This window comes from Vigna unguiculata, chromosome 7, assembly GCF_004118075.2.
Source record: "Vigna unguiculata cultivar IT97K-499-35 chromosome 7, ASM411807v1, whole genome shotgun sequence".
In the NCBI taxonomy this organism is placed as follows: domain Eukaryota; kingdom Viridiplantae; phylum Streptophyta; class Magnoliopsida; order Fabales; family Fabaceae; genus Vigna; species Vigna unguiculata.
Window position 1 is genome coordinate 605,418 of NC_040285.1, and position 15,539 is coordinate 620,956.

At 30.2% G+C, this 15,539-nt stretch overlaps 1 protein-coding gene across 1 annotated transcript; it reads right to left on the minus strand.

Annotated features, from left to right (window-relative positions):
- Positions 1-822: 822 nt before the first annotated feature.
- LOC114191700 (serine/threonine-protein kinase tricorner-like) lies at positions 823-10,406 on the minus strand. The gene is made up of 14 exons (XM_028081050.1): positions 10,158-10,406; positions 8,469-8,838; positions 7,983-8,157; positions 5,803-5,886; positions 5,496-5,737; positions 5,150-5,369; positions 4,298-4,377; positions 4,101-4,185; positions 3,738-3,869; positions 3,535-3,648; positions 3,385-3,432; positions 2,607-2,691; positions 2,027-2,083; positions 823-1,304 (listed from the first exon to the last, which is right to left on the minus strand). Exons 2-14 carry the CDS (start codon positions 8,681-8,683, stop codon positions 1,204-1,206), a joined length of 1,638 nt encoding a protein of 545 aa, XP_027936851.1. The 5' UTR covers positions 8,684-8,838; positions 10,158-10,406; the 3' UTR covers positions 823-1,203.
- Between the last annotated feature and the right edge of the window lie 5,133 nt (positions 10,407-15,539).

Below are 15,539 nucleotides of genomic sequence, written 5' to 3' on the forward strand. Positions count from 1 at the left end.
AACACACTTATCCTTTAACAAATAAAAAAGAATTTATTTATTCATTTAATAAGTGTATAATTTAATCTATAAAAAATAACAAATAAAAAAAGAATTTATTTATTTATTAAAAAAATTATTTTTAATAACATTTTTACAAAGTTTTTTTTTAAAGAATATTATTTAACTGAAATAAAAGGCAAATATAAATGCACTATGAACGTATAAGATTGCAAAATAAATTCGTAATTTCTTAAAAATCATGAGGTTATTAATATAAAATAATTTTGGTCAACTATAATTTAAATAAATAAAGAAATGATACATAATTCAAATAAATAAGGAAATGATACAAGATGCTTGCGATTTAAATGGATTCCTTTTTAAGGTAAAAAAAATTGTCTGAATTAGACATAAAAATAATACGTAAACTAGTTCAAACTAAACCAATTGTACCACACGATCAAAAATTGACTAGTTTTAACTCAGTATTATTATTTTACTTTTTTTAACAAATATACTAAAACAATACTAATCTGAAAACCAACAAATTTAATACATTATATTTTAATTGAGCAACAAATAAACTCTTACCAAATACTAATCTCTTCCAAAAACAACTACAGAAAAAAAAAAAAAAAGTTCTTCATATTAAGAACCTGCTTCCAACCAATTTTCCCTGATTTTACTCATCCATGACCAGTTCAACCAATTTTAGACTCATTCCCCAGTTATCTAAATTTGAGTCACAGTATCATTTTTTTAACATGTGAAGATGATGCAACATAAATGATAAACAGTCTTGTAAGGCATGATTTCAGCAGTAAAATTTGGACCCTAACATCAGATAACAGAAAATGTTAACCTACAAACCAATCAATATCTATAAGTTGTACAAAAATGTGTGAATTGCACATCTTTGTCAGAACTTCAACTTCAACAGTAACATAATTACAGAAAAAGAAACTATGATATTTAACATATTGAAGTTTGATAGAAGGTGAATTGAGGAATATACACCTTATAACATTTTTCTAAGCAAACAATATCCCAGTCAGCTAAAAAAACCAGCAATCCAAAACCAGAGATTTCAGGATCTGCTGGCTTCCAAATCTATCAACTCCAATCTAACAAAAGAATGTGAGAAAATGAACAATCAGTAGACATCCACATTTGTTTGTGTCCATGGTCTTCAACATGTCCTGTAAAAAATATTTGTATAGATCATTGTGATTCGCTTTTTTCAGGAACTTCCATTTGAGGAGGTAAGAGATTTAAGAAGCTCCCTCTCACAGGTTGATTCGCAGCCACAGCTGATTCATCCTCTGTATCACACAGTAAAACTGATTCATTAGAGAATGTATCAAGCCGTTTGAAGATATAGTGACAAAAGGTAACAGCAACTGCATGAGAAAATTATCATGACTTGTGAACTTCTGAAACCTCTTAATTTGCTTTATGGCAGCTTCTAAAGCATTTTTTATATACACACATTATCTAAAGTGATTGAGAGTTAGCTACCATATGATTTTCTGATGAGAGTTACTCTTGTTGATTTTAAGAAGACAATGTGTTTGTGTTTACGTTTCTTAAGAAAGTCTCATGAAGATCCTCATTGAACATTAAGATAACAAGGTTATTTTAATGTGAAGGTTCAAATTAACAAAAGAAAGAACAAAGAACACAAGATAAAAAGACAACATAAAAGTGCGGAAGCATTAAATGGACTAAAATCTTAAAAGAAAGTTTTTTCTATGCATGTCTTAGAAACTACAGAATTGGGATTAGGGAGAAAAAAGGGAAGGAGAAAATTTGTTAAAATTCATGTGGTTGAGGTTTACTTTCCCCTCTTTTTCTTGATCTTTATCTATTTCCTTCTAAGACAACATAAAATATAATCTTGAAATATGTCAGAAGAAACTGTCTGTGATACAAAGTAGAAGGAAGAAGTATATGCAGTTCTAGAATGGAATCATTCGGGTATCACTTATACTTTCATTGGATATATAGAAAGACAAATATCTGAAAAAGAATAACATATTCTTACCAAATAGGGCCTTAATAGATGGTCTTTTAGGTTTTGTGGTCTTCTTCTTCAGTTCAGCTGATAATGTACACAAAAAAAATAGTTGTGAAGAGAAATGCAGTGATGGCTATAAAGTGAAAAAATGAAAAAGAAAGAAATGATCTCAACAAAAAATTATGGTAAAATCAAAATTAAAATTATTCAACCCATCAAGATCCAAAATTAGTTATTATCTCATGCAGGAAACCATATATAACATGGGAATAAGACAACATTTAGAAACAAATCTGCTTCATTTTAATTGTATGGCAATAAAACAAATAGTTAATGAAATATCAATTATACAGCTTTGGAATCAAATTAAATTAACAAGAGAATCAAATATCAATTAGATTAAATGGTCAAAAGAATCTTTAAATACACAATAAAGAAAATATCTGTTTTTGTTGTTCTGGAAAGAAAATGATGAAAATGAAATGAAAAGTTACATAGTAGAACAGTTATAACACATAGATATATACATAGGTACACACACACACACACACACACACACACACATATATATATATAGAGAGAGAGAGAGAGAGAGATTTGTAAATACCAATTCCTGGTATTTCATGATCATTTACGATTTCAAAATTCTTGTATGTGTAGCCAACGAAGTTAACATCTTTAGATGGCAGCATCTGCAGCAAAATGTACTCAGAGTAAATTGCAAACCAAATGTTTTAGTGGCAATCTGCTACAAGCATAATAGCAGATTCCAGAGATAATGAATCAACCTTCTGGAAATTACTCAAACCAATTCTAAGCACCTTATTTTCTCAATTACATTCAAGTTAAATTGTCAAGATGTTTCATCACATGAGAAACCAATGAAAAATTTATAATAGATAGATTAATGGATAGGTAGATACATTAAAATAATAGAGAGATAGACTCGTTCTAGCAGTTTTACTTGTGATGAATAACCCAAAATAATCTGATTATGTATAATTTGAACTTGGCAGAGTACACTCCTGATAAACCTAGACTCCAATATGTACACAGTGAATGAAGGAAATTCTGAAATTCAATATAGTATATTAATCAAAAAGCATCTCTAATCAAATATATATCCCATCAGTCTATTTATAACCCAATATCCAGAAACATAATAAACTATTTCTATTCTAAGTTGGAATAAGATATCCAAAACAGAATAAGATCCCTTAATCAAAGTAACAATAAAAAATTCCAGATGAAAGACTAATTGCGAGAGCAAAATCCTAAATATCAAATCTAATGGCCTAATCCACATCAATGACATTAACAAACGGTACAAATAAAGCAGCTCTTGTAGACCAACTATATACAAAATGTAAATAAAAAGAACCAACCTTTCTCCAGGGCCCTGCTTTTGAGCAAGCTACAGTTTGCTTGTCTACCTACACATCATTGGTAGAACAAAAAGAGCATGACAATGGTGACAAAAATAAATAAATAAATGAACTCTTCTATATCCATGAACATCAAGACACATAACATACCTCTTCAAACTTCTCAAAGTTTTGAGTATCTAATTCATCATTGACCTCAGGTATGAAAGCAGCTTTCATTTTGTACAGTTTGTCCCATTCAATGCCTTTGAACCATGGATGGGCCTGGACAAAATGATCAACCGCTCATTTGTTAATGTACAACTGTATTGTAAGGTAGATTGTAAAATTTAGCAAAGAACACACCACAACACCTTTATTTCATCGGCTCCTTTGGTTCCAAGCCTCTGCTCCACATTACACAGGAGTCTACAAATAAGATCTTTTGCCTCTACTGAAAGTTTAGCTTCTTCTGGAAATTTCAAATTAGTTCTCCAATTTACTATCTGCATATTGAAGGTGACGTACAACACAATTATAATTGACGAAGACAAAAAAAATGTTACAATAAAAGGAACACAATGGAAAACAGTTAAACATTTCACGCTAATTGCCATGAGAAACAGTTAAATCTTGCAGAACACAATGGACTCAAAATCAGACATGGTGTAATCCAATTCATACTAAATGCATTATGAATTGGAATGGAATCCATTAAGATCAGATCTGCATGTTACCTTTCTACAAGTCAACATTGGTTCATCTGAGTAAAAGGGTGGATACCCCACAAGCATTTCATACATTATAGCTCCGAGAGACCACCTGGAAGAATTCACATAACATCAGAATGAACTGAAACAATAAAAAGTTCACAAGAAATTGGGGGGCTTTGTGTAGACTTTTGAATGGAGAAGTAGAAGATATTATCTAATACCAATCACATTCCACGCCATATCCTTTCTTCAGTAGAACTTCTGGAGCAATATAATCAGGTGTTCCAACTGTAGAATAGGCCTGCGTTATTGCAAAGAAAGAAAGGCTTAAAACTGAGGCAAAATCAAGTGTTCAACAACTTACATGTTAAATTATACCATTTGATATAGGAAGGAAGAAATGAGACTTCAAATAACAAAAATGTATATTGACATATGGTGCGGATGATATTTTCCAAAAGACAGGGCACTAACACTTATTTATACTAAGACTTAGATTTACACTTCTAGTCCAAATAAAATAGCATAAATAGCACTAACCCCTATTTACTTTAGGGATGAGAATGGAATAGTAAAACCAAAACCCACCCATCCCATTGTCATCCCTAAACCCAAGAGGAAATGATGTAAAATTCAAGAATGCCAAAAACTTTCTCAATAAACACTGCAACCACAGCCTCCCTTCTTTGACCAACCTCCTATTTATACTACTAACTACAGAACAGTTAATTACAACTATAACTACTCTTAGTTCGTTAAAAATGTATTCCAGTTAGTTATAACTACTCTAACTGCTCCAAGTTAGTTACAACTGTATTTGTATCCCTATCGTCATTTATGTTCCTCTATCTTCTCACATACACTTTCCTAATGAGAGGTGGTGTATCACTTTGATATCCACCTAAAAAATGCCTATAAAAATAAACATATCAACATCCAAAACCTGTAAGTAATTAACAGCGAATTGTCTATTTAATCCTAGAAATGGTTCTGGCCTGAAAATAAACAAGGAATTAAAATGATCATAAACGTATGTGGAAACTAATATTGAGGGTTAATATTGAGGGTCTTACAAGCATTCGTCGATTTTTCTGCCAATGCTGCAGTTGTTCCTGTTGAGTTCGTTTAGGAGCCACTGGACGTCCATCACTTTGGAGGGCTCCACTTCGATTAGTTCCAACAGAAAAGTCCTTTTCTTGAAGATTACTGCAGTCTAGTGGTTTACATAATCCAAAATCTGACAACTTCATGTGACCATTTCTATCTAGCAGCAAGTTGTCAGGCTTGATATCTCTGGAATGCATTTAAAAATCAAATCATCAAAAGAATTTATAGATCCAAAAGAAGGCCACTCTAAATATCGGTGATCCATGTCATAAAAGAATACTACAATTTTCCATCATTTATGTTTGAGTTTACCTATGAATATAATTATGTTTGTGAATTGACTCTATGGCTAGGACAGTCTCCCCAACATAGAATCTGGCTTCATCTTCTGTCAGTATATCCTTCCGCATCAGCAATGTCATCATATCTCCACCAGGTAGATACTCCATTATGAGATATAAGTATTCCTCATCTTGAAAGGAACAATAAAGTTTAACAATGCAATTGCTGTCAACTTCAGCAAGTAGGTTTCTCTCAGCTTTTACATGTTCAACCTGAAAAAGTATCCAAAAAGTTTAAGAAAGCACAATTTACTCCAACAATGTGATCATTTCAATACCTGGCCACGACGAAGCATCTCTGATTTCTTTAGCTTCTTCATAGCATAAACATGACCAGTGGCCTTCTCCCGGCAGACTCTAACCTATGAACAGATGGAATTGCAACATTGTAACAAATCATTAGACAAGTTTATATAATCAGAGTTTCAAAAAAATACTCATTACTTGCCAAAGAGGCTATCCAATAACAGCAATGTCTCCAAGCCAAATTCTTCATAAAACTTCACAGGTTACTCAATGGTGGAAACAGCTAATATGCATAAAACAAACTAGAGTTTTCTTTGCAACTAAAATAATTGATATAATTCAGCAATTCAGTAGAGTTTAAACCAGCACAATGTCAAAATACAATGGTTCTTTAAATGTTAAATTGAAGGTTCTTGATCGCAAAACTTCATCATCACTATAAATTTTGAAATGCCGATATCCCTCTTTGCAAGACCACTTCTCCCTAGCATACCTTAGTTATATCCTTAATCTAAAAATTTCTAACATGTGTAGAAACAAGTGCAATATAAAAATGATGGGCCAATGGCAGTTGGGCCTCCAACTGAATTTTATGAGAAAGAAGGGGTTAAGGGTATAATTGAGAAGGAGAATTCTATTACCGAAACAGTGTAGGGGGACTAACAGAATGGACAACTGTAACAAGGAGATTGGAGAGGTAGGTATGGGGAAATCATGCAGAAGACATGGATATGAGAGAGGGGGAGGGGGGGGGGGGGGGGGGGGGGGGGTTGGAGAGCAAGGAGTGAGGAGGATGATTTTTGTCACTGAGCAGAGAGCATTCTCTGAGTAGATTTTCTTTTTGCCATTTCTATTTTTATTCTTTCTTATACTAATCGTACTGCAATCAAGGCTAGTTCCTTAAATTCCCATCAAACATTAATAGTAAATTTCAGTTCCTGTCAATATAGTAGAGTTAAATAACTAATATGAGTGCCATTACTCAATATGACTAGCAATTCTACCTCCAAATATCAGGAACAGAAATGAAAATAGAGAAGAACAAAACTGATCTGATTGTTAAAGAGAGCTATAAACTTGTAACCAGAATTTATGGTTTCAAATTGCAATCAACATCACCAGCCACCACACATACATATCAGTCAACTCATTTTAGTCACTGGAGGTAACAGAACTCAATGCAATCTACTCAAGATTCTACAAAGGACCTACCTAAAAGGCAAAATTATACTGATATACACATGTATATGCATACAAAATAATATAGATAAGGAAAACACCCTCTAAATCACAACATTAAACTATCTTAAATAGGAAAATCATAATCATAAATATTAATAAATAGCCGATAAATGTGAAACAATTAACCTTCTTTCCTTTCAGTTGATAAAAATAGCACATTTAAATTTGAAAAGAAAATAAAAAGTAATGGCAATTATGATATATGAATCAGAAAACCGAAACTCATTCAATTATGAAACATAAATAAGAAAATCACCACACATATTGCATGTACCCGTTTCAGGCTAACTACTGTCAATTTCAGTTCATTACAGCATTTTACCCTAAAAAAAAGTCATCGGCCATCATTTCTACTCCCTAATTCTAATAGAAACAAAAAAAGACACTAAAAGTTATCATTCCGATAATATTGCATCATTCAGCTTTTTGTGTGTGCTGAGAGCCAACAAACAACCTACAGCCCCGAAGTAAATAGCAATGGCAACAACAGCCAGAACAGCAATGATAGTTGCAATTAAGAATATGGACAATTGCCGCCATGGCACCCACCAACACCCTGTTCTGGCATTAATGCTAAAGGATAAAAGTCAAGGCCATCCACCTAGGAAAATAGAGGGTGACAGACAGATGGCTTTGTTGCACTCGCAGAATAGAAAGGCAGAGACTAATATTATGAGTTTTTGGAACCTAACAGAAAACGGGAAACTCATTCAGGATCATTAATCCTGTGATTACATGGTCAAGATCACAATCCAAAGAAATCTGACCTGCAACTGCAAAGTTAGCTCGCTCTAGGGGCCAAAATTCGTAGAGTTGTACAAGTCAACAAGTTAAATCACAATTTTAACAACACTTACTGTAACATTATTGCCAAGATCTGTTCATATAAAATTAAGGTCAAACATAAAGATGGTTTTACTTGGATGCACAAAGATAGTTTCATTTAAATACATATATAGATAGTGTATACCTCTCCAAATGCACCCTTCCCGATCATAGTCAGCGGCTCAAAGTCATCAGCACCCATCTTATGTCTCTGAAGCCGCATGTACTCCCTCTCCTTTTTCTCCAAATACTGAAGCAAGTTGTGCTGCTCTTCCTCAGACACTTCGGCATCTGCCAACTTCTTTTCTAGCATATTACGTCTGCAAAAAAAAATAATTTAGGTCTTATTAAAGACTTAAAACAATTTCCATTTCCATTAGCTATTTGCACATAATAACATATCACTTCAGAGACCATTGAAGACGATCTCACACAAAACTATATTCCATAATCAGTTGGAAGAGAGCTTGCTTGGCAACAAAAAAGCAGTGGCAGTAAGGAAAACACATTTCAATCAGCTCAGATATGACAATAAGCATGCTAGAAAATTACTTCATATGTACAGAACTCATCAAGAACACTAGATTGAATTGTCATCATGGGCTAAAATATATAATTGAAGTGAAGATACCTTTCCTTCCTCTCCTGCAGGCTTTGCATCTGCTTCTTGTAATGATTTTCTATGTACTGCTTTGCAGCTTCAACTTTCTGTTTGGTTACATTTGAAGGCGGTTCTTCATTTGTTGGGGGCTTTGGCCCTTCTTTGGTCACACCTGTAGTTTCTTTTGCAGACTTCATTTTATCATTTCCCTTGAACTTACTAAACCACCGCCTTGTAGTTTCCATTTTATTCGTTCACCTCTTATGTTTCCGTTTTGTGTTTCTACTTCACTAAAGATCAAAAGTTTTGCCAAACAATGATCTCGTTTTATTACCAGACATGAAAATCAAGGTACTATTGTTCCTCACCAGAAGAACCCAAGGCACATTAACTGCTATGTCTGTCCAAAGAAGAAAATAAACAACACTCAGCTAACAATCCAGCACATAGTAATAACTGATCGGAATTAAAACTTTAACACACATTCAAGTATAGAAGCAGCAATCAATAATCATTAAATAGGAAGCACCTAATAAAAGAAAAGAAAACAAAAATAACTCAATGGTTTGTTTGTTAAGCAAGTAAAGGATAAATCAGATGAAAAGGTTGATCATAACTAATCTCACTTCAAGTAAAGGAACTGTCAGAGAAACTGCAGAACTAAAAGTAAAATTTAAACCTAAACACTCATTGTCAAACTTGTTAGTCGAAGAAAACTTATGGGCTCCCGAACATATATACTTGGAAGTTTACTTACCTAGTATAAAAATCCGTATAGAAAACTATTAATGACACATGCATAGCATAATACTCTTAACATGGCAAGAATTAACATTTCAACTTCATCAAAAAGACAAGTAGCAAATAACAATAATAAAGTTGGATAGTACATTATTAGCACTAAATAAGATCAAACCATATAAATGGCCAAATCATATATAAATTCATCAAAACATAAGTTCCAAAAGTGAAAATATTTGAAAAAGATTTAAAATATTGAAATCATTTAAACCCTAGTACAACACTGTCACTTTCAGTTCAATTGGAGGCAAAATTTTCAATTGATTTCAAGCTTGTTACCTGGCTTCTTCAGTCTAAGAATGACATAATTTAAGTTCATCTAGAAACAGTTTCATTTGCAATTTAACTCATTTTCTCTACTCACAATCATAAACTCTCAAGAGTTCACAAGTTAAGGAGTTAACTCGAGAATTTAACAAACAAGCCTAAAATGTTTCATAAGTGAAGCCACCAGTCACAAATTTCAGAAAACTGAAACATTGCCAACAATCCCCATTTCACAACAAACCTTCCAAAACCATCTGATTTTCCACGCCACCATGCGTTTCCATAACTTCTAGGTTTCTTCAAGAGCGCACACAAAATACACGCAAAGGATATCATATGCAAAACCAACGAAATCAAAAGCCAGAATACATATCCAGTTCATTGTAATCAAACAATTCACAGTGCATGTCAAAATTACTCTTCTGGGCAGCAAGGAACATGGTCAAAACACAATCTTTCTGGACAATCCAAAAAAAAAAACGATTTTTTCCTTTTCCCACATGTTCCCGCTGACCCAGTGACAGAAATAGGATAAGACCCCCACACACACCCAAAAGAATAAATAAACAAAACCAAAAATCAAAGTCAAAACTGATTAAACAACAGCAGCACAAGTAGAAATTTAGATTGAAAGAGGAGGAAAAAAGGAACCTTGAATCTGGAAGTTGCGAGAGAAAGAAGTGAAGAAGGGTGGTGTAAGAGCGTAGAGAAGCAGTTTGCGTTGTTGTAGTTGTTGTGGTTGATGATGACGATGGTGGTAGTGACAGTGATGTGAATGCGATTCAATTTGCTGGTTTTAGTTTTTTGTTTTGTTGTGAGTTGAAAGTTCACAGTTGAAAGTTGTAAGGCACTTTTAGAATAATATTAAAGTTGGATGGATATTGGATACATAGTGGAAACCGAGTTCTCTCTTCTTTCCCTTCTTTCTATTCCACCTTACCCAACCTACACCCAACACAACACACTACGTTACTTTTTTCTCGTCTTTTGTTGTTACCCTAATAACACGGATTCATTAATTGTTTCGATTTTCAAACATCCATGACTAAACACGCTCTAAATTTATTTTCTAATCTTTTTAATTCAATTTTATTCTATTAAAAGTTGCTTTCTTTTATGATAGTCACTTCATAAGTGCAAAGTGTTTAACTTTTGATAATAATCATAAATTTAAACTTTAAATGGGATTTTAAAGAATTCAAGACTTCAATTCAAATCATTATTGCTATATTTAATATTTCTATATGCAACGTGAAATTTTAATGTAATTTTTAACTGTGTATAACAGATTTGCAACGTGAGATCTGAAAAAGAGAAGAAATAGATAAGTTACTCTGATTGTGACTATACTGGTCAATTTTATTTTAGTTTGATGGATCTTTATTATGATAAGTATGAGAAGATTTGTTAAAACATTATTATTAGACCATATAAATATATATTTAATTTTGAAAAGAAAATGGTAAGACCATAACAAATGCATGAGAATAAGTGGGAAAAACATAATTTTATTCCATATGGAGGAAACATGGATATATAGGTATGTGTGTGTCCAATTTTTCAATTATAATAAAAATATAAAAAGTTAAAAACTTATTATGTTAACTGGTATCACTGTAGGAAATTTTATTGTAGGAAAATTTTAATTTTTTTAGATATTTTTTCATTATTTATTTTAAACTAAAAGAAGAATTAAATTTTAGGAAAAAATGTCAAGGAGAACAGTTATGTTGGAAAGAAAATGTCACTTAAAAAGATAAAATTGATAAAAACAATTATTTTGATTTCAAAAGTATGTTTAAAGATAAAATTGGAAACAAAATATAATCCTCTATTATTATATAGATAAATATAGATAATTATCAAAATAAAAATTATTATTTAAATTATTAAATATGTATTAATTACGTTGTATTGTTTTTTATAATATTTATAATTTTTCATTGCAGCAATTAATATTTATAATTAATAATTTTGTATAGATTATTAAGTTAATAAAAATAACGTTTACGTTGAACAATTTTGTATGGGTTGTTATATAATATAATTAATTATCTTCGTTACATAATATATATATATATATATATATATATTTAAATTATTAAATATGTATTAATTACATTTTATTGTTTTTAATAATATTTATAATTTTTCACTGCAGCAATTAATATTTATAATTAATAAATTTGAATAGATTATTGAGTTAATAAGAATAACGAATGTTTACATTGAATAATTTTATATACGTTATTATATTAATATAATATTCAATATGTTATATATATATATATATATATATATATATATATATATATATATATATATATATATATATATATATAAACGTGTTTTAACAAAGTTTGAGTTAATTAAGTTATAAGTGAGTAGATTATAGTTTTGCTTGGAATAAGGAAAATATGATATGAGTTGAAATGAAAGTTTATGTATATTGTGATAGGTATGATAAATTAAAACTAATGTTTTAATAATTTTGGTAATATAAATTTAAATATTATTATAATAATATTTATTATTTTTATTATTATAATATAGTTATTAGGTTTAAAATTTAATGGAATAGAATAAAAAAATTGGGAGAATAAAAACTCCATACACAATAGAATAATAGCACAAAACAATAATTTAGTCAATTAGAGAGTCATAATCGATTCTACACACAAAGAAAATCGATTCTTGTATTTCTCATGCTGCATGTGCAGTGAACAACCTATTTCTAAAAAAGGTGTAAGGTAATTTCATTCTTTCACGTTGTAGACATATTATATCATGTTTATCTCCCCACCAATGCATGGATGCAAATAACACACTCACATGCAAATCCAATTTTTCAAATACCTTCAAATCCATCAAAACAAGCAACCTATCTACTCACAAATCCATACGGAATAATTTTGTTGTTGAGTTTTTAGGGTTAGTTTAAAGATATAGTTTTGGGAATATTACTTCATAAATTTTAAAAGTTGAATAAAGAATTATAGTTGTGTTTTAAGTTTAATTTTGATTATTTTAATTTTATTGTATTTTTAAAATATTTGTCTTTATTTTTCTTAAAGAATTATTTTCTCTAACTTAATACTAAAAGTTTGGGAATTTATCTTTCTCTATATATCTCATTCTTTTAAAAATAGTCAAACCAATTTTAAGACATATATCAAGAAATTTGTTTAAGATAAAAAAGTCCTACTTAAAATTTAAATTGTTTTTAGCTTACATGTTAATATGTTTGGAGTTACTAGTTTTACATGAATATTATGTTAAAATTACATTTAGTTTAAGTACACTATTTTGTCCCTTTCAAAAATTTTAGTCAATATTTGTCATTGTATATTGATATTGAAAACCTTGGCTTACATTGTTTTTTAATATTTGTTGTTGTTTGTTTTGTTAACGAACAATTGAACATTAAATATTAAAAACAACAAAGCATAAAGCATTACCTTACTTTGTAAAATGCAAATCTTGATTAAAAATAAGTGTTTTATTTGTTAGATGATATAACATAATGTAGTTTTGTTTTTACATATGATAAGCATCAACATGCTTAAATAATACACATATAGTCTCAAGATGACATCGCATTTCACAAATATTGTTATGTTTGTTCCATATTGCAGTGAATGTTCATTTCTTACATTTGACCAAAATAATTTTCCTTTAAACTTATATCACGTCAACTATCTCTAAAAACTCGTGTTGAAGTTTGTTTGTTTCATCAATTCCTGACAATAACTTTGTCAAATATAAAAAATACTATGAATTTGTGTGTTTACATGAATTCAAGTAAAGGTTGTCTAATTAAAACTCGATTAAGTTCAATCATTCATCAAACTGCTTAATAAAGAGGAAGAATACATCTGATGCATATTCTATGTCAAAGTTATCGAGATGTAGGGAAGTATAATGTTGACTCAATTGTTTGAAAAGGAATTGCAAATGTTTTTGTCTTCTACATCCATGTAAAGCCATTTTTCAATAAGAAATAAAAGACATTTGAGTTGTAAAAGTGTTAACTTGTTGATAAAATATATATGACCCTATATAGCTTAGCAAAAAACATTATTTGTGTTCATTTAGCGAATTAGTAAAAAGTTCATGACATGTAAATGTAAAAAGACAATATTTTTTAGTGAGCGAAACTTGTGGTTTGTTGATCACAAAGACATTTTACTTTGTTTTAAGACAACAATAGTTTGTAGTTTAAATAATACTTGTGTTAAGACAATAATGACTTGATATTTAAAGAATACTTGTGCTAACTTATGAGAAATTTTTTGTTGAAAAATGCTCATATTAAGTTAGTAATGATTTGTTGAAATAATACTTTAGTTTTTTAGCTAAACATGGTTAAATGTCACAAAATATTCAACGGATTAGCAAAGAGTGACAACATTACGAAATAGACTTGTATGGGGTTAGCCAAAAGTGGCCATAAGCCAAAAAAATAAATACTCGTTTGTATTTCACAATAGTAGTATATTTAGTGAAACTTGGCTAATTTATCAAGAATTGAAAGTAGTTATCAATATAAAATATGGTATAAAAATACTAAGTAGTATTGTTGCCCTATTTTGTTACATTGCATTTTAATTCTAGTGTGTTAATTAAATAAGTTGAGCATTTGCAAAAAGGAATTTTAGAAACTCATTAACAGATCGTCATATAAACAATCATTTGACTATTCAGTATTAAATGATACTTTGTAAGAAAAATATTTTAAATACAATTCAACCATCCTTTTTTTTGTGATTTTCCTATTTTCAAAAGCTTTTTACATATCTCACCTAATGAGTTACTCATGACTCAAGCGATGAAGTACATTGCTTGAGTGACGAGGTACACTGCTTAAGCAACAACCAATTACATAAACGAAAAGAGGGTTGAATGCCTTATTTGTTTTAACAAATGACATTACTTTAATGAAGAACAAAATATCGCTCAAGTGATAAGGAAATCAAACGTATCATTTAATTGTATTACTAATTTTAATTATATTACTGAGACAATGACGTATTGCTTAAGTTATATTTCCCTTTTTATATGACATGTTTCATTGTTTAAAATTATTTTATAAATGATATCACTTCCACATAATTATATTATTACATGATATTTTGTCTTTTGTGTTAAAAGGTTGAAGGTCAAACATTAAAGAGTAGTTTGATATCGAGATATGGATTGTATAAATGACTTGAGTGTTACTTACTTAATAGGTAAATTGATATGATTTGGGTATAATGTGAATATTTAGTGTTGGAATAAGATATCAAAATTTAAGTGATAATCAAAATCACACAAATAAAGATATTATGTGCTAAAATATTAATGAATAAGGTAAATTATGTGAATGCTAGTTACCTAAGTGAAACATTAATATGGTTTGAACATAATATGAGACATGTGTATTACAGTCATTATGAAAATGAGATATTCACACTTCAAAAATCATGTAGACGAAAGTACCACATATAAAGAAATCAATGAATACGTGAATTTGCTTAAAACTTTTTTTTTTTAAACTATTGAATGTTGATTATTTGTACTTGAATATATTGTGTGGTACATTTATAATGATGAAATTTTGGAAGTTATAAGTCTTTGGTAAAACAAATTTTGATGTAATTAGTCTTTGATGAGACAAATTTTAAAATTATAAGATCTAACAAGCCTTTGATTAAACAAAATTTGACCTTGTAAATTTTTAGAGAAACCATATTTAATGTTGTAAGCATCTCGTAAGAGGATATTTAATATTGTTCTTGTACGAAACCAAACAATCTCAACAGTCTCCTTCCCTTAACTTGTACTCCTCCCGACTTGCCTGGACTACTCCCTTGGCAAGACTCCCAGAGGGTGTATACCTGCAGACACTATGACGCTCAAGTTAGGAATATTTTGATATGATATCTAATGTATGTTAAGCTCATAAAAACATACATTTTGTAAACATGGACCCTTACTTTATATTATTTCCCACTAATTCTGACTTTATTACCTTTAGCTATGTTTTTATCC